Source organism: Drosophila serrata, unplaced genomic scaffold (assembly GCF_035046125.1).
Source record: "Drosophila serrata isolate PLE 108 unplaced genomic scaffold, ASM3504612v1 contig_360, whole genome shotgun sequence".
In the NCBI taxonomy this organism is placed as follows: domain Eukaryota; kingdom Metazoa; phylum Arthropoda; class Insecta; order Diptera; family Drosophilidae; genus Drosophila; species Drosophila serrata.
This window is the reverse complement of record NW_028257258.1, coordinates 654,462-674,012: the sequence shown is the minus strand read 5'-3', so window position 1 is coordinate 674,012 and position 19,551 is coordinate 654,462. Positions and strand designations below refer to the sequence as shown.

Sequence of the window (19,551 nt, the reverse complement as noted above, 5' to 3'; positions counted from 1 at the left end):
TGCCTCCTTTTCCCGTTTATTGGAAATGTCACAATAACTTTACAGTTATGACAATTTTATGGCACAAGATTTGTGCTCGAACGCGGATTTCATACCGATTTTGGGGTAGAGGTAATCAAAATGCTTGGCAGTAATTGAATTTTCGGTAGGGATATAAATTCGGTTTTGGTTAATGAAATTTAGGAGCATGTACAGATACATTTGGAAATGTATTTTATACAAAAACCTTACTTATCCCTTATTATATAATGATGGACTTTTATAATCTTCTCTTGGACCTTTTCCTATACTATGCTACTAATTCATTTTAAGCTAAATCCTTAAAGAATAGCAGAAATCGTATTTAACCATCGTTTTTCCCTCACTTATTGTCTGACCCAAACAACGGCCTAACCCTCATATTTATCTTTAATCTTCCATTCACTTTACTTTGCCAGAACTCCCCTTTTTTTCCTTTTCCCAAATTGATATTCAATCATCGGCCATTCCTGCAATCCGGCAGAACATTTTCGATAATTACCCGTAAAATGTCCGCCAACGCCTTTCACATCACACTGACACACACACACTAGGACTTCATATCCTTGAAAGCCAATTGAATGGAATCCCCCATGTTCATTTCCGCTTTGATGGCCATAACCAGGATCCTCTCCTCTGCTCTCAATGGTATCTCAATACTATCAATACTCAGCTAGGCGCCAAAGTCAAGCCATCAACTAGGAAAAGAAGCTGCCAGAAAAATAAAAAAAGTAAACGCTGGCGGAAACGGAAAAGGCTTAACAGCTGCGCTCACCCGGACACTGAGAGAGCTGTGGCCGAGGGGCACGAGGGCGGAAGGGAAGAAAGGGGGGGAATCCTGGCTGGACACTCTCGAAATCCGTAAGCGCATAATCATGAAAATTGTCAGTACATAATGCCTCAAAAGAGCCGATGGCAAAAGACGAAGAGACGGAAAAGGTTTTTACTCGCAACTTTACTTACTTTACACGCTTGACTTTGTGGATGGCCCCTTCGATTGCTGACTTCGATGTGGCACAGTGTGCGAAATATATGATTGTTTTATTGAATTTGTATTGTTAATAAAATATATGTGCATTTTATAAATTTAAAAAATGTATACAATCTATTTAGGAAAGCATTTGCAAACAGAAGTAAGCAAGCAAAAATAAAACTAATGCTACTACTTATTTACTTTAATAATTCTATAATTGTTTTTATTAAAAAGCAGGTATTTTTAAAAATAAATTGCACAAAAATATTATTTATTAAGGTTATATATTATTAAATTTAAATATCTTTAAATAGCACTGTGGCCTTGAATACTTTTCCCCCTTGCTGGAATTTGTAGAGCGGAAAGTAATTTTCTTGCGCTTTTTATTCGTCCTCGTTTTTTATGGGTCGATTTGGCCATCACTGGCCTCTGCTCTTCAGTTCCCGCCTCTTTTGCCGGCCAGGACTCTTATGTCCTGTGCTGTCCTCGTATTAGCCTCCCATCCTTGGGCAACAGCAAAATGAAGGAGAGAAAGAAAAAGAAAGTTTACTTTCACATGCCGGCCGCACTTTGATTTTGTTGTCTGCCTTTTTTTATTCTCTGAATGGAACGAGAGGCCACTTCTTTTCAGCTTTGGCTGCTAGCGTTGGCAAAAATCAACTTTTGCACGTTTCGATTGTGTAAAGTTTTTATGGCTTTTTGATTTTTTTCACTTATTGCCTGCGCCGCTCCCGAGGCGGATTGAGTGTGCGAAATGGGAGGAAATGGAAGGTCCAGGAACCCCTGTCATCATCAATAAGGTGCCTCATTGGAGGCACTTAAATAATTACAAAATAATAGATGCCAATAGCAGAGTGTCGGAGACACTTTTTAGCCACTTGGATGGCACGGGGCGAGAGGGGACTTAATGCAAATCGTGCCCAAGTGTCGACGACTCGGTTTCGCCAAACTCTTTCACGCCAAGTCAAAGGGAAATAGTCGGGTCGTTCTCTGGAGGAAAAAGCCAGCGAGGTATGCAAATATTTGGTGAAGCGAAAATCAGTCAGTAAAAGCTGCGAGGATGAGAGGCCTGCCTCTGTTTGTTGTCACTTTGATTTGTTTGCCTCATTGTAAATATTTAATGGAGCTGAAATAAGAGCAAAGGAGTTGAGAGCTCGTGGCATGCGAGATAAGGTCTATTTTATTCAATTTTCAAATATTTCCCAAGCACTTTCGATTTCTTTGACACGAGTCTTAAGGTTTTGAGTAGAAGAGTATTTCTTGGGTTTTAGTATAAGGTTTCTCAAATACGTCAGTGTACATTTTCCATATTGATATTAATATTATTATTTATTAATATTTATTTTTGAATACATCAATGTTAATTTATTTTTCATGACGTTCTGGCATTTCTTCTTAAATATTTATTCGAATATTTGCAAAAGGTATTACTAAATTCCCACGTTATTAGTTGATATTATTTTATTTACATTCTGCCAGTTGTTCATTCTGGATTTCAAATATTTATTGTGCCACAAAAAACTATATATATTATAAACTTCATTTCTCGCTTCTATTGTAGTTGTTGTAAGAGCAACAATCCCATTTCAATTTCCCTGAGGTGGCCAACATACACTCAAACAAGTTTAAATGAACACAAACAACATTTATTGATAACGAATTTACAAAAGTGCAGCCTTCCCACATACCAAAAATGGAAATTGCTTAAAATATTAAAAATTTATTGCAGCCTCAACTCCTTTTTGCTGTTGGTTTTTGTTTACCTTTTTTTGTAGCATGCCGCTTTTTTTTGTAAGAAGCAATAAATAAAATTAAATTATATGCAAAATGCATAAAAAACGGTGAGCAATTAAAAAAATAAACACGAAAGTAAGCATTTTACACACACATGCAAACAAAAAGCATGCAATAAAAAACAAAACTGTAAAACAGAAGATAAATAAATAAATTTTTGTGCATCGAAATGCGATTGAATTGTTTTTTTTTCGTTTATTGTTTTTCATCGATGTTTTTCAGTATCCACAATGCTGGACAGTAAATATTTTAAATGTTGTCATTTTTTTACACACATCCTTTTTGCGCTATTTTATTCGCAGTGTTTTTCATTTGTAGTGTATCATTTATATTTCAATTTTAATTTATATTCATTTGAATATTTGCCCGAGGCTGGCTCACCGTTTTTTTGTTGCCTACTTTTTCGGGCGCTTTATCGTGGAAAAGCTCATAAGTTAATAGCGGTCGAGGTCCAAAGATGCAAAGGAAGGGAGCGGAAAACTCAATTGCCCTCGACCACGAACATCACTTGAAACTATATGTTGTTTGGTTTTAACTTTTTAATGGAAATCCGATTGCTGAAACAACATTTTCCCCCCTTTGAATGCGAGAAAGAATTTTAAAACTGTTTAACTTTTGAACTCGGTCATTATTTTTGTTTTCAAAACGACAGGTGAGCAACGGTGAGTCCTTTTTTTGTCATAAAAAAGTGTATTTAATATAATAATTGTAAATGCATAATTGTTTTGACAGATGAAAGGTTGTAGGTTAAGGTCAAAGTGCAGTTGATTTCTGTGAGATTGTAAAGATTAAATAATTTTATACGAATGCAAAATCTCATAATTTAAAAAAATATGGAATTTTTGCGACACAATCAACCAACTTTTATCTTATCAATTTGGTGTTTTGTCCAAATTCAAGTTGAATAGCAATAATATTATGATCTTTAACTCAAAACTATGAGAAAAATCCCCCAATTAGGGCGACAACGAGTTCCATCCTTACTACTTGTCTTATTTACTTATGATTATCATGTTGAATCGCCGCTACGCCCATCCTGAACTGAGGGAACCATTTCGGTTTTCCCTTTGAGCTTTCCTGCGGTTTTCCCGCAAAAGTTCTGCGGTCGCGATGGGCTTTGATTTGCTAAACTGAGAATGCGGGTGGTGGGTCTCTCCCTCTATATATATATACATATATTTTAGCATATTAAATTAAAGCAAATGGTTGGGTAGAACAAACCAGACGGCATTGCCAGGCCGCCAGCTGCTGGCTGAGTGATAAATTTAAGTGCTGCCGTCTAAATAAGTGATGTTTCCACTACCGGGTTTGGAGAGGGCTTAGCTTTCGGCGGAGTTGGGGCAATGTACAGAAGGAACGCTGAGCGGCGGCTGAGCTGCTGAATAAACAACTTTTGCATTTGCTTTCATGAACTCCAAATGGAAATCGGCTTAGACGACATCTGGCAAACGTCATTGCCATTGTCATTTATGCTCTTTCCAATGAGCGTATTAGCATTGCGGCTTGGTTAAGTAAATTTGATTACATTTTAAGAAAGTTGGAGACAGGAAAAAGTTACTACAAGTTTATATTTAATATAAATTTCCCGCTCATTATCTTTTGACGACCAGTTGTTCCTTCTGTTTGGTTATCAACAGAAGCAGCTGTTTTCCATTCAGCACAATATTTTTGCAAAAACATTTGATGATCGATCATTGTGATACTTCTTATAAAAGTTACTGCCTTTCTGTATTGTGCACATCAGTTTGGAAATTACCTTTGCCAGAATGAGGACAACAATTATTTTTCTGGCCTGCCTAATAAGCCAAGTTGTAGCCATAGATCGGTCAGTGGACAAGCGTTATTGCACATCGAAATTATGTGGATCTAGTAATACGGCCTGTATGAACAATGGGGTAAGATTTTATTAGAAGTTAACTTCAAGATAAGTTATCATTTAGTGCATTCTTTTTTCCAGACCCTCGTCTATTGTAATCTGAAAGGTCCCATGATGCTGAATATGACCAGTTACAGAGATCCCCTCAGCAAAATGTTCAACAACGTGCGGAACGAGGTGGCCGGTGGCCACTATAGGAACCTGCCCCAGGCCGCTCGAATGGCGAAAATGTCCTGGTCGGATGAGTTGGCCTGGTTCGCACATCTCGATGTGGTTCTGTGCCGCAAGACCACCCACCATTGTCACACTTCGCCGTACTTTTACTATATCGGCGTACTAACCGAAGAGGTATTCAAAAATTATGGCGAAGACACCGCAACGAATTTGGACATCATGAACGAGGTGATCGAATACTGGAAAAGCGGTATCGGAATGATCGATAGAAAATACACTCTCCATCTCCCTCAAGCATTTGATAAGGCGTGCGTAATCAATGGAATTTATATATTTATTGGTATTGTAGCTAACCTTCTTTTGGTAATCTATCCTTTCAGATCCACCTTCAGGGCATCCCTGCTGATTAATGAGCGCAACTCGCATTTCGGTTGCGCAACAATTTACTTTAAAAACAATGATCACTTCATATTTAGCTGTGCCTTTGCCACGGCCAATATCGTTGGCATGCCGGTTTACAAATGGGGCCTAAAGCCAGGTATCAAGTGCCACAGGCGTGATAAATATTACAAAAATTTGTGCGCCATAGGAGAGAAATATAACAATCATAAGAGCTTTTACTCAGCGGAAGTAATAACAGAGGAATAAGCAAAGTAATTTTATAATAATACTTCGACTTAAGATACATAGAATGTGTGAATAAATTAGAATATATATATATATCCCCAATGAAAGTACTGCGAATTTTTTTTGTGCCCTTTGGTATTCTTACAGAGCTCTTCGATTCTTTGAATTTAATAAAGAAATTATGCAGCCTGGGTTCACTGATTTGTCGCCTGAGGCTATCGCATCTATAATTCCATTCGGTGAATCAGCTGCCCAACCGAAAACCCAAACATTCATGAGGACAGTCACACGCGAGTCTCCGCTCCATACATCATCATCATCATCTCTCATCCGCATCTTGGCCGCTGCGACCATTATCCTTTAAAAGCTGGCTTGGACTCGGTGCTTAAATATTTCATGGCCTGCCAGAGACGGAGAGCAAGGAGCAGCGATGGCAAAGGACAGACGAGGAGTATAAAAACCAAAAGGCAAAAGACGATGGCATATAAATAATGTAAAAAGTGTGAAATGCGCCTAATGGTGTGCCAAGCCCGTGAACGTAACTGGCGGGACGAAAAGGAGCCCATGAAATGGCGCATAAAATGACAATTGACAGCTGATGATATTTTTGCTTGAATGCGCGTCGTCTGTAATGTAACCGTCCTCAACCATCCGTGTATATCATAAATATTTGATCGAACAGCCAGCCAGCCATCGGGTCTATGTAACATTTTCGTTTCTCGTTGCCAGGTGAAGGCTGAATCAAATATAAATAAAAAACACACAATTCCAGTTACGGTTCGAACACCAGACTGTTTCATTAGGATAAGCCACAAGGATCGGTATTGCTGCATCCTCATTGGATGACCATAACATTATCGATATGTCGTCTTGCAAGAGTTGCCCCCCCTACAAGGCCAACGAGTTTGGCGTCTTCTTCCCCGAGTGCCTGGAACGTGTTGGAGGTCATAGCAACAAGAAGAACCCCGGAAATGTCCAGAACCTACACCTTTTGGCCCATTCGGTGATGCCCAAGTTCTATGATGGCATCGAACTAGACTATTTGCATCGACTGGCACCGAACAAGTACCTAACAGCCGCCTGGGTTCTTAGCCATGTGAGACCATCTGGTTTTCGATTTGGCGGTCAATACACATTTCGCGTTGTTGGTGACACAATGGTAAGTCCAATTTCTTGTAATCAATTTATTATTCTTTAACTTAACTTTCGTCTTCAGTATACACCAACTATCACCGGGGACATTCATCCCTCATCGCTGGCATCCAACTTGAATATCCTTTACTATCCCTTCCAATCGCTGCGCATGGAGGCTGTCATGCAAAAGGCCAACAAGGATACTCCGGTGGAGAGCCAATACACGATCGAATGGACGCGACAGTGTGACACTTGGTCGGCCAATTTCTATAATGTTCGAAGTGACACTGGTCGCTGTACATTGTCCATGATGCGGTCGATATCCGCTCATTGGGCTCTCGGTGGAGAGGTGCTTCTCGAGTGGAATGATCCCAGCAAACTGGATACAGGTGTGGCCATTGCAGCTCGGTAAGCGGGAGATATTTCTTGATTCTATTTATTGTTTTCCAATTTACATTTAACCCTTTTCAGTTACTCGCACTACAATTATTCCTTGGCTGCTTCCGCATCGCGACAGGGTCTGGACATTAGCTATTGGCAGCGTATCCACCCACAAATCGAGATGGCCAATCTCCTGGCCTGGAATCGTAGTACTCGCAAGACTATAGCCACCATATGTTATCGATGGAACTTTTGGAATTCCACAGTCCATGGAATGTTTGATTCGGATGCCTCCGTGGGCTTTATGTGGACGAAATATCTCACAAATCTGCCTCTGCAGATGGGCTTCAGTGTGGTCATGAGCCTGCCCACAGATCGATTTGCCTTTGGCATGCGTTTTCTGCTCGATCCGAGCGGATTAAGGCGCGGAGTATAATATTAACTTCAATTACATTTATTGTATAATATTACCAAATTATCCATTGCATCTCAGTCTTAGTCCAGAGTTGTACTAATTACAAATCTACTGTTTGGAAAGCTTTTATTTCATCGAAGATGTAAACAAGCCTTCTACTAATTTACTGGTTTGACTTGGCTTTTAAATGCAGCTGAATCACAAGAGTTTTGTACAAAAACAGAAAAAGATAAATATTGCACGTTGCACATTAAAAGAACCAAACACATAGTCACAGTCTCAGAGAGTTTTCCCTCTTTGCACCGAAAGAAGAAAACTCGCATGCATTTGATTTATGCTCCGGCAAGTCTAGACACTGTAAATATTTTTTAATGCCAGCACGAAAGACCAGAAATCTCGGCTCAAGAGGGAGCTAAGAAATTTATATGTACTTATACATGGACATGTGTATCTATAAATCTAGAATAAATACAATTTACACAATAAATTTCCACTGCACACTCAGCCGAGTTGACTTGAGTTGAGCATAATTTAGCCTCCAAAAAAGATAATGGCTCTTAATCCGATATAGAGCTCAGAAATATCCCCAGATGGTTCACTGCCTCTGACCCATAAACCAAAAAAAAAAGATAAATATATATATATATAATAAGAAGGGATAAAGGGAGTTCGCCTGAGGCAAAACTTTGAATTGATTTTTGGTTTGGGGCTGGACCGGGGAAAACTTTTCAGCCAACTGAATTTTCTTGGGCAAACATTGGTTGGCTTTAATTTCCATGGTTGTGAAAAGTTTTCAGCCGAGCCACCCAAACACATTCACTCATATGAGCAAATATTAATATTTCAATAAATGCTGTAAATCCTTTCTCCCCTCTCATCTGTAAGGGGGTAAGGCAGTGTAAACTTTTACCCAACAATCCCGGCGGCGAGTTGCCTATCCCTTTTACACATTTTCCGCTTATCGACGCCTTTACAAATCATTAGATTTTCATATCCGATGAATTTTACAACAAATTTAAGCAACAAAAAAAATACACAATATTTCTGTCTCCTGCTTTTGCAATTTTTCGGCCTCGATATGTCAATTTGTTGTTTTTTCCTCGCCCAGATATGTATATGTACATACGTGGGCAGGAATAATATGGTAAGCGAGTGTGGGAGGTAGGAAAAGGACATATCCACAGGAGTGTCGCCCATTTTATGTTTATTTAAACTTCCCTCGTAGGCGGCGAAATGGAGAAATGTGTAAAAAGAAAACGCAGAAATCATACATACTCCATAACAATGGCTGCAGGAAGAGCGAAGAGAAAATAAAATCATGAAATTCATTACAAATAAATTTTCAGTGAATGCGCTGAGAGGCGTATTTCATTCGTTCTTTAATAAAGTAAAATATTAACTCCATAATGAAATCAATAAATAAAGATTACACCCGTACGATGTGTTGTCTGATTGGAACAAGGCAGAGAGATTCTTGCATGGAAAATTAATTACAGACACCTACTTGAGATGCTTTTCCATGAATTTAAGTCTTTAAATCTAGTTCTTATAATTTAAATTTCACTTGAATAATTATAAATATAATCATTAATTAAATACTCTTAATATTTTCTAGTGTATGATGGCTTTTGTTCTAAATATATTCATTCCTCACTACAAATTAAAGAATTTAAGTAATTCAAAACCCCTAAAAGCGAAATGAATGCCAAAGGCAAGAACTAAGCACAAAAAAATTAGAACCCACTAACATAAAATACCAAAGTAAACAGAGCAAAAAAATTACACAAATTTTTCTCGTTCCAAAAGTTTTTTTTTCGCTTAAATAGGAAAACAACAAAACTCTGGAAAAGAGAAAACAGGCAAAAGAAAAGTGAAGGGAAAAACTTGTTTGCTTGCCACACCGACCAACATTTATGTTTATGTTTCAAGTGAAAAAAAAAAAATAGAAAGCACCAAAAACAAACACACATACCCCCAAAAAAAAACACATAATGTTTTGCTTGTTTTTGTTTTTCTTTGCGTTTTGGGTTCGCCGAGTGGAAAACATATTTAATTAAAGCTATCCGCATATTAAAAACTTTTTCTTTTGCTGCCCTCCCTGTCCCGTGCCCTTCAGTCCTTATATTTTACACTCGGCTTGAGTGTTTTCTGTTCTCTTTTTTTATTTTTTCTAGCTGTGCATACTTTTTGGCTAGGAAACTTAAGCTTGCCACATTACGAAGCATAAACAAGGAAATTCTGGAATGGGGGTGGCAAGGCTTTAAAAACAAAAGTGCCCCAAGGCGCCAACATGGGGGTCACTCAAGTTTTATAAATATGCAAAATTTTAATGAATTTTTGTTTGCTGCCCGCCCGCAAATTGCCCTCCATTTGGCCCCCGAAAAACAGCACAAACCCTGCAGCAGAACGATGGGGGTCCGGCAAGCATTTAAGCAGCTTTAAAATGCGGGTCAGCCGAAGCTTTTCCTTCTCGATAAGAAGGCCAAAAGTGGAAATTAAAGCAAACAAAGGGAAAGGTAAGATGGAAACCAAGAAATGGCCGAAAAGCGAAAGGAGGCAAAAATATAATAATAATACTTAAGGCGAAGCGTTAATACTCTTGTGATTGAGAACTTTGAAAAAGTAGTAAAGAGCTTTAAAGAAAAAATATATTAAGGCATTGCCCAAATTAATAAATGGAATATTAATATGTATTGTAAATTAGTGATTTTTTTTAACAATAATTGCTATCATCTCTCTTTTAAATTTTAAAAGACTTTGTACACATGTATTTTTAACATGCTCTGATATTTAATATATTAAAATCCCTACCAGTAAATCCAAAGACAAAAGAATCCTTTCAGCCTGTTCCTTCAACGTTATTAAGCTCCACTGGAAAAGCCTTGAATGAAAATCCCCTGTAATGAGCTCTCACAGCCAAAGAATATACATACATACTCGACCATTTCCCGCTTGACCTGTTGGTAATTTCACCTCTTGAGTGAAAGTCATAAAATCGTAATAAAATCGGCCAACTTTTAATTTAATTGCGCACTTTTAACACTGAACTTTTGTATTTCATGGACATTCCATTCGTTATAGTCACAACTTTATTTTTTCTTTTTGCTTTTAATTTTATTTCCAAGCACCGCAAATGCTGTTTGACTTGGCAACGCATTAAATGGGCCCTCGCATTAACATAATCAGCTCACATGAGGGCGGGAAGGCCAAGACAGGACCTCAAGGATGGCAACAAGTGGTTGACTGAAAATTTCCCCCAACTGAATGCCAAGTGAGGAGCGAACGAATAGGGCAAAGTAAGTGCGCTTAAACGCATTAAAAGCCAGCAAAGCGTTTTGACCAGCCCAAGAAAGTGGCTGAGAAGGGACAGCACCTGAGCAGGCTAATGCCCTCGGTAAGTGGCCAGGCTAATGTGATGCTTAGCCTTGGCTCTGCCTCATGATATGTGCGCAAGTCAGGAGATATTTAAGTAAGGATGAGCGACTGACATGGTTCCAATCAGGTGAGTAATCTTGGCTAAAAATAAAATGGAAAGATACCTTTCTTGATTCTTAGCCGGATATAAAATATTAAACTAATCATTGAACACCTTTTCCAACCCCGACTACAAACCTCTTCCATTCCTAGGAAAGTGCCCTTTAGGTCCGCACTTTCACCGCAATTGGCGGCCATTTTTATTGGCTTTATTTTCCCAACGCCTTTTCGAACAACAAAAGCAACAGAAGACAGCAGCTGTTCATCTTGCAACAGGAAACGGAAATTGTCCATGGGTTCCGCCAGCCTTAGGTTCTCGCCTACGAGTGAATGTAAGCCTAGACTAAAGCTTAACTTTCTTTCGTTCTTGTTCTCGTTTTGTTTTCCAATATTGATGCTGACCCGAAGGGGGAGCAACACTTGAGGGAAATGGAAAAGCGGGATGGCGCTTCACAGTTGGACAGTTTAAGTGACGTCTGTATAGGTTGTTACCACTTGTTATTGGTTATGTCCGTAGGGCTAAAGCAAATAGGGGGGCAGAGTTTATTTAAACGGACTTCCCCTTCTCGTTGGCTTCCTGCTACAAATATTTTCCAAGCAGAGGCGTATTTTCTATAAGTAGGTTGAGTAAATAAGAAGCATTTCCGCTTTTAATAGGAAAATAAAGTTGCGAAATTCGGCAGACATTTTGTCATTAAAAAAAAGTGAAGAGAAATAATATTGTTCAACGAATTGTAATTTCATAATTGCCAAAACAAAAATCTATTTCAATTCAATTTTTGAGCAACCGCAGAAAAGAGATTGGCGGTTGGAAAATTAATTAAACTGTCAGTAGTCCCGTTGCTGTCAATTACAAGCAGTTTTCCCCCTGCGATTTTCAGCCGAAAGGCGCAACGCCATACAAAAAAAAAAGAAAGGAAAATAGTTCATATACATTTTGCGAGGAAAACGCCAATTGCAGTTGGAATACAAATTTGTTCTTCCATATTTAAATTGAAAATCAAACGGCGCTTCAGCTGTCGAATATGCGGATGAGGGGACGTTGCTGAACAGGGCCTGTTCTGCATTTGAAGTGCAAGCTGCATAGAATTCTGCAGGGTAAAGTTGAATTTAAATTAAATTCAATCAATAGAGGATATAAAGTTATGCAACCGACAGTGTCATAACACAATTTAATTCAAATTTGTCCTTCGGTTCAATTTCCAAGCATACTTAATCGTAACATTTACGTATAGGAATTATAATCTTTCTTATCAAAGTCTTAATAATACTCCAGCTGTTGCAAGAATTATATCAAAACATACATTTTTTATCCGTATTAAAACGGGACTTGAACAAGGTTTTGGTTAATATTTGAGCGAGATTTGCTCAGGATTCGATCTCAGAAAAGTATAAAATAATATTTATTTCTGTTTATGCGTTATAGTAGCTTAATAGCAGAAAAGTTTCAAACTTTCCGATTGCCAAATGAAAATGCTGATGCAAAGTTTAGATTTTAAAGTGAGTTTTGAATACTGTGATCGGGTTTTGGTCGACTTTTTGCGCACTTTGCTAGTTGTTTATTTACCGCTCCGCCTCGTTGCTGCCCAGCAGCAGCTCCCCGTGGCAGGCAGGAGCCCTCATCAGCTGTGGTTGCAGCTCATAAACGTTTCGCACTACATTAAATTTTATTTAGCACTCTCCCAGACGTTCGTCCCCATCCTTGGCACGGTTCCTCCATCCTGCCCGCATTCATATTCATTTGTGTTAAACGCAGCGTGGCACACCGGCACACAGACATCTAAAAAAAAACAGAAGGATGCTTCCCGGGGACCTCTGCCTCCAACTCCCTGTTTTCTATACTTTTTTTTAAGAGCATTTCAACGTTTGTTTGGGATTTAGAAAGCATATAACTTTAAGTTGAAACTTCTTTTCAAGTTGCTTGCTCATCACATTCAACTTTGATTACAGTTCCATTTGCAAGCTGAATTAATATAAAGAGTTTTACTAGATCAACGAAATATCTTAGAGCAGAAAACAAATATTGAAACACACAAAAAAGATTTAATTACATTAAGAAGTATTAAGCATTTGGTTGGGAAGAGTATTTCAGCTATGAAAATAATTCTATTGGAACCTTTAAGCTTAGCTATATCTTCCAATATCCAAAATAAAATTCAGTTTGTGGTTTGCGAAACATAAAATATTTATTCATAGCACTCTGTGTGACCGGACGGATGGACTGTGAAGCTTCAATAAACGCCTCATCAGTTTGCCTTCACCTCCGAGCACGCACATCAAATGAACATTACGCATACGCCGTGTTGTCATGCTCGTGGATAATACAGGCGACACACAACAAAGGCCTGTCATTTAAGTCAATTGCCAGCAGTCAACAAACCCGAACGCAGACGACAACACATGTCCATGTGAGCATATATACATACACACATATATATGAACATATATTTGGGCAGGAGCCGGTCCACTCATTCTATAGATATGGTCAACAACACATGCAATTGCGTGCAAATTACCGAATTAGCCGGCGTTCACCTCAACGCTTTTCCCCCCTAATGTTTTCCTTTCAATTAAAGCGTGCCCCAAGGATCGGAGGAGTGGGCGGTGCAAAAGAGCAGTTCAAAAGGAGTCGAATGTCCAATAAAAGCGCTGAATGACAACAACGTGCCATAGAAAATTAACTTGACCAGAGAACGGAGCAGGTTCCGACAGGAACCTGCTGCACCATCAGGCTTAATTTTCTTCTCTCTTCATTTTTTTGGCACGTACTAGATGCAAACAGTTTTATTGGAAATACCGCGCTATTCGGGCATTTTTCTGTATTAGGAATCTTAAACTGAAATAAAAGAAAATTCTTGTTTTAATGAAGCTATAAATACGAATGCAGGTTCTTTTGCTTTTTATCTGTTCTACAGTTTTCCTGAACGCTTCTATGAATTGGAACTTTAAAAAATGAGTTCTTTCCCATTGTGAAAACATTTAAAAACATCTTCAAAAATCAGTCAGCTCTCGCCTTTCACTACCAATCATCATCATCATCATCATTTTAATCCTCATTCACCGGGTGCAACACGCGTGCGTGACACTCACGTAACCAAGCAATGAGAACTCACACACAAAAATATTAGAAGCCAAAGTTGATGGTTCTATTAAAACGGTCTGGCACGTTTCAAGTCAAAATGTCATTAAAAGGAGTTTTTCAACGTGTCCAATGTTGGCATTAAGTTGTCCGGTTTCGGTTTCGGTTTGGCCTTTTCGGAGAAAATCAATTTTCATAAATTTTACAGCCGTGCGGCAGTTGCATATGACTGCCACACCCAGAGAAGCATGCTGCTCCTTTCACCTTTGTCACGAATTTCTCTCTGCCGGCTTTCGACTTTCCACCAAAAAGTTCGAGGCATTGCCAAAAGTTTTTCAGCTCCACTGTTTTTCCTTTTTTCATTTTCTTTCATTTTTTTTTTTGGTTTGGCAAACGTGGCGCATTTTTAAATGGTCACGTTTTGCAGTTTAAGCGCCACGCCGTGGCACCGAAATACATCAAAGCGGCGCGAAAAGTGTAAACAGGCGCGTGTAGCCCCGCCCTTGCACCGACTTTACGTTGGCCACAAAGTTGCAGAAGGCGGCGGGATGAAAAAAAAAAAAACAAAATAGAAAATAAAAATGTATTTGCAGAAGTCTGGCAAAGAAGCAAAGCCGAAGAAAAGTACGGAGCAAACTTGGCCAAAAGTTTGTAAACTTTTTAAACGCGCATTACACGGGCTGAGCGTGTTCAAGACCTGCGATTTAGCTCCGGAATGCTGTCGGATTGGTGACGTTAAGAAATTGTAACTGAAATTTGGTAGAATACGAAACGAAACACGACGATGCTTCGGTATGTTTGATGTATTGAGCTGGCAAAGCGAATCGAACCCATTTCGATTAGGCCAACAAATAAACATTCGAATTTGAATGAATCTCATGGCAGCAAAACGAGTTTCTGGTAATTGAAATTGTAGAAAAATGTGAGATATACGGAGATACACGTGAATTCTAAGTCTTGTCAAAGAGTTTATGGGATTTATTTAACATTTTTGGATTCATACATATCAGTTCCTAAAAAATAAAACCACCTCTCATATGAATTTCAACGATTTTCCACTGTTATAACAAGGTGTCATACCATTTTAGTCCAACCCAAACACTCAGTTAACTCTGTAGCCACGAAAGTTGGCCAGCCTTTAACCTTTCCAGCATTTTCCGCACCACCTGAACCACCATCCAGGCGGCCACCTTCAAAGGAAACAAAAAAAAAAATAATATGCCGTCATTTTGGTGCAACCACTTAAATGGCAACTGTAATTAGCATCATGGCCGCATGGCAGCTGCTATTAAATTGTCCACACTCAAAGCTCCATGGTGGGGACAGAGAGAGAGCGAGAGAGAGAGAGAGAGAGAGAGCTGGCTGAGGCTGAGGACGACGTGGCGTATACGCAACGTTGGGCGACAAGCGCGAAGAGCAGCTACGGTGGCCCCTGTTGTCGTAAACTCTGCTAAACTGTTTGCCACTTTGTCGCGCAAAATGCTAAACTTTGTCGACGATGGCGATGAACTCCCCACCAACAAATGAGGAGTGGAGATATTAACCCTCTACTGCCAAAATAATTATTAAGAATATAACATTAATAATTAAAATAGTAATAGAAAGCAATTAGACAAAATATTAAATCAACAAAGTTAAACAAAGGAAGTTCAGTTTGCGGTTTATAAACTAAGTAATACTTATTAATACATTAAAAATGAAAGTATTTTTTATTTAGTTTAAAGTTTCAGGGCACTATAATTTAAGTTAAAAGCTTGTAACCCTGGAAGGAGTCATTTACGACCCTATAAATCATATATATTCTTGATCAGCACAAACAGCCGAATCGATCTAGCCGGGTTTGATAAAAATAAAAATTTGATCAATTTTTTTTTACATTTTATAACGGGTTACATCGTTAAAATTTTCCAAAAATTACCCAAAAATTAAAATTTTTTATTAAGTATACAGATTTATTAATCTAAAAAAAGTTTGCATAGGACATTTTACCGAATTAAAACTAATGCTTTTTTGACTTAGTTATGAGTTATTTAAACTTTGATTTGTTGATAAAATTGTCATATAAAAAATTATTGATAAATATCGATTCAAGGAATGCGAATTTTCAAATCTCAGGTGTGATCGATTTCTAAGTCAATCATATATTTCAATCGCAAACTGCAAGGGAATTTTGGTATCCGAAAGTTACTTTACTTTCTTGGTATTTATTTAAAAATATTTCAAAATCCTTAAGGGTTAAAAGATTCGGGAAATGGGAGCTGAGCAAAGGGGTTGAGGTGCCATCATCAAAAGGCTTAAGCAGCATCAGTCGCAGTCGCAGTTTGCCATCAAAAAATGGGCGATGGCGCAACGCAAACTTTACGAAATAATTTTGCATAAATTTTCGGGTGGCAAAATTTGCTTTTGGCTTTCTCGGTTTTTCCAGCCATCCAGTCCGTGGCCTGACCTGCTCGCTCGCTTGTTCCTCGTTTCTGGTTCCTCGTCGCCAGCTGCGGCTTATTTACAAGTTGCCGTAATATTTTGCGTGCCGAGACGGAGTCCGCTATCCCCGCTACCCCCAGAATTTTCCACCATTTTCCCCGACGCTGTCTGTTGTAGACAGCCATTTTCACGCTTGAACAAATCACAAGCTGCTTAGTTTCATAATTAGAAGCGTCACATTTTCGGGGCGCGCGCCCTCTCGCACTCTTGTGCCGAAGCTCGTTGTGCATTATGGCCCCCAAAAATGGCATCAGCCGGGCCCAGATGAACCTGGCCAAGTTGCCTCAAGCCGCACCAGGCTCCGGGAGTAGCGAACAGTGGTGTTTGGCCAACAGCATCAGTTAAAGTTGGTTCGTCGTTGTTGCCCTTCATATAGAATGCATCGGGCTGAGGCTGTTGAAAAGCTGCGAGTAACTTTTACCAGAGGCGTAGTCTCAGTTCAAGTGTTATAATAATTGAATATTTAATAATAAAATTTAATTAAATGTATTAATTATTTTAAACTTACTTTGCTTAGTCAGAAGTTTGCAAAGAAGTGAGGGAATAAATGCTTTCCAAATATAGCTTCCTTTATTCTTAATAATATTTTAGTATTTTAATTTACACCATCTTTATATATATATATTTAATTTATGAATTATTCATTCCCTATATATCCCCTGTGCTCTGCGCTTTTGTCCCTTTTGAATATAATGTCAGGCCAGATCACCTAACCGAATGCCAACCGGAACAAAGGCAAGCCAGGACGAACCCAGGACAAACCGAGCCAAAACCAAGGAACCCTTCAAAAACCGACCGAGCATCCTTCCGACAACTTCCCAAAAGTGTGTGTGTGTGCGCTGGATGGCAGCCATCGCTGGCTTGTCATTATTTTAATAAAGTTATTTACCTGAAAGTATGCAACAACATTTGTTTGCCAGCCAAAGTAAGGCATGAAATTAGGCGCAATTGTAACAGAGTTGCCAACTTGCCATAAACACAACGGCAATGACTCACAAGCACACACACACACTCTCACAGAGCCAGGACAAAATACAGTGACAAAAAAGGAAACTTGGTCCTTGGAGTGGGTAAAAGAGGCTTCAGAGGAGCGGCTGGCGTGGCCTGAACAACTTTTGCTTATTTATGTTGATTTTACAGCCAGACTTGGACCTGGACTTCGGTCGGAAATGGCGAGCATAAATTAAAAGAGTTTTTTGACAACCCTTGGAAAATTATGATACTTATTATTTTGAGCAAAAGTTTTCATTACAACTTCGTCTCGACTCGACTCGACTGGAGGAGCAGGTGGGCCAGCTACAAAGTTGCCCAAACATTTTTGGCAATTGAGTAAAGCGCAAAATGTTCAGTGCATAAATTGCCAAACTCCCTTGGCCCAGTTTTGGGTTTTATGCGCCACTGATAGCCCCGGTAAACTTGCCTCTTGCAACTCAATCCCAACATACATTTGCATGTCAGGACACCTAATCACAAACGGATAATGTCCCATCCGCTTTCAAATGCATTCTCTTCGCCGGGGCCCAAGGACTTCTGCCACTGCCTCCCTGCTGTGGACCAGAAATCTTAAAGGAAAATTAGCTTTTGGCTTTAAGGCTTAAGCTTTTTGGCAGCGCCAAGCGAAAATCCTTTTTGGCTGTCAGCACGCCACTTGGCAAACAAGGAGCGCAGCCAGAGGAGCCAGAGGAGTATCCTTGCGGAGGACAGTGGTAAGTAAAAGTGGTTCTCTGCCGGTCCGCCCGGCTGCCTGACTGGCTGACTGGCTGACTGGCTGGTGTGAATCCCAGCATCCTAAGTCAGCATAATGCGCTAACAAACACTTTACTTGCCAGTCTCCCAGTGAGCTTGAGACACGACACTGGGCGAAAAATGACTGGGCGAGCGGGAGATGTGAAGGAGGGAGATGTGTCTCCGGGTCAGGAGGAGGCAATGTCTTAGCTGCGAATCCCTTACCAAGATGGGGACTTAACGGATTCGGTTGTTTTCTATTTCACCCCAGTCAGCTAAGGAATATCAAGTTAAATGACCATAAAAGACTCGCAAAAGTATGCTATGAGAATATATCTGGAGATAATTCTTAAAACGGCAAAGGGGTTAAGAGTGAATTAAAAGTGTTGTTATTAGTATATTGTTAATTAATGTTAAGATTTAATATTTGTACTACCAGAGTAAATTATTGACATTAATATGTTGCTCACAAATTAGTTTGTGGCAAATATTGTAAGTAACTAATACTTGAAAAGTAAGCGTCAGTCTTTCTCCTATTAAAATTATATTGTGACCTCATTTGTATTTTATTTAAACAATCCTTTTTTTAAAGACTTGAAGAATATAATTATTTTGTAAACAAAAAAGAAGAAAATTCCATTCTTGAAGAAACCCAAGACTAGATGTTTTCCCTTCGAAACTTTTTTGTCTCCGTGCAGTTTGTGGAAATGTAGAAATTTTCCTATTCGTTGGCCTCCAGCCAAAGGTGTCGCGAATTTTCATGCCAGCCAAATTGCGAAATTTGCCATCAGTTAAGCCCAAATTGTAATTGGGTCAATTCTATTTTCCCCACGTTTATTTAAATATTTGCCAAAAATGTATGTTTTTGTCTGAAGACAACCACCGCAACGCGTACACAATTATTTTGCCAACAATTTGGCGAGATGGGAATTTGCCAAAAGCCACACACAAATTCTACGTTTTGCATTAGTTTTGCATATTGAAGTTTTGCGGAAAGGACTTTCGCCATACACACACACATGCCTTGATATGGCATAAGAGATCTATCGAAAGTTTGTGAGTGTTGATGGAAAGGGATGATGGGAAGTTAGAAAGCAAAACAAACCAGGCTCAGTCTTTTACCAATCTTGGCATCTATATATACTTCCGAAAGTGATGCTTATGGCCAAAGAGATATTTAAATAATATATTTAATAATTGCTTTTAGCATATTATTATTTAAACTATAAACTTTTATATACAAAGTAGAGTTCTGCCTAGAAGTTACTTATGCTGGCATCTCTGACTTCCAAAATATCTCTGTCTTTGCCTCGGCGAAACTCCGTATGGCGTTGACACTGACGTAGAGACACAGACCAAAGTTGGTACAGAGTTCCGTCAAGAGCCTCGGTTTCCTTGCT

General features: G+C 39.0%; 2 protein-coding genes across 2 annotated transcripts; both read left to right on the top strand.

The window, feature by feature from the left end:
• Nucleotides 1-4,520: 4,520 nt before the first annotated feature.
• On the top strand, nt 4,521-5,569 carry LOC110191843 (tabinhibitin 1-like). The gene is made up of 3 exons (XM_020962811.2): nt 4,521-4,680; nt 4,743-5,143; nt 5,216-5,569. The coding sequence occupies exons 1-3, from the start codon at nt 4,552-4,554 to the stop codon at nt 5,481-5,483; spliced, it is 798 nt and encodes a 265-aa protein (XP_020818470.1). The 5' UTR covers nt 4,521-4,551; the 3' UTR covers nt 5,484-5,569.
• Nucleotides 5,570-6,061: 492 nt separating this feature from the next.
• On the top strand, nt 6,062-7,539 carry LOC110191816 (mitochondrial import receptor subunit TOM40 homolog 1). The gene is made up of 3 exons (XM_020962781.2): nt 6,062-6,621; nt 6,679-7,004; nt 7,068-7,539. The coding sequence occupies exons 1-3, from the start codon at nt 6,325-6,327 to the stop codon at nt 7,411-7,413; spliced, it is 969 nt and encodes a 322-aa protein (XP_020818440.1). The 5' UTR covers nt 6,062-6,324; the 3' UTR covers nt 7,414-7,539.
• The last annotated feature ends 12,012 nt before the right edge of the window (nt 7,540-19,551 follow it).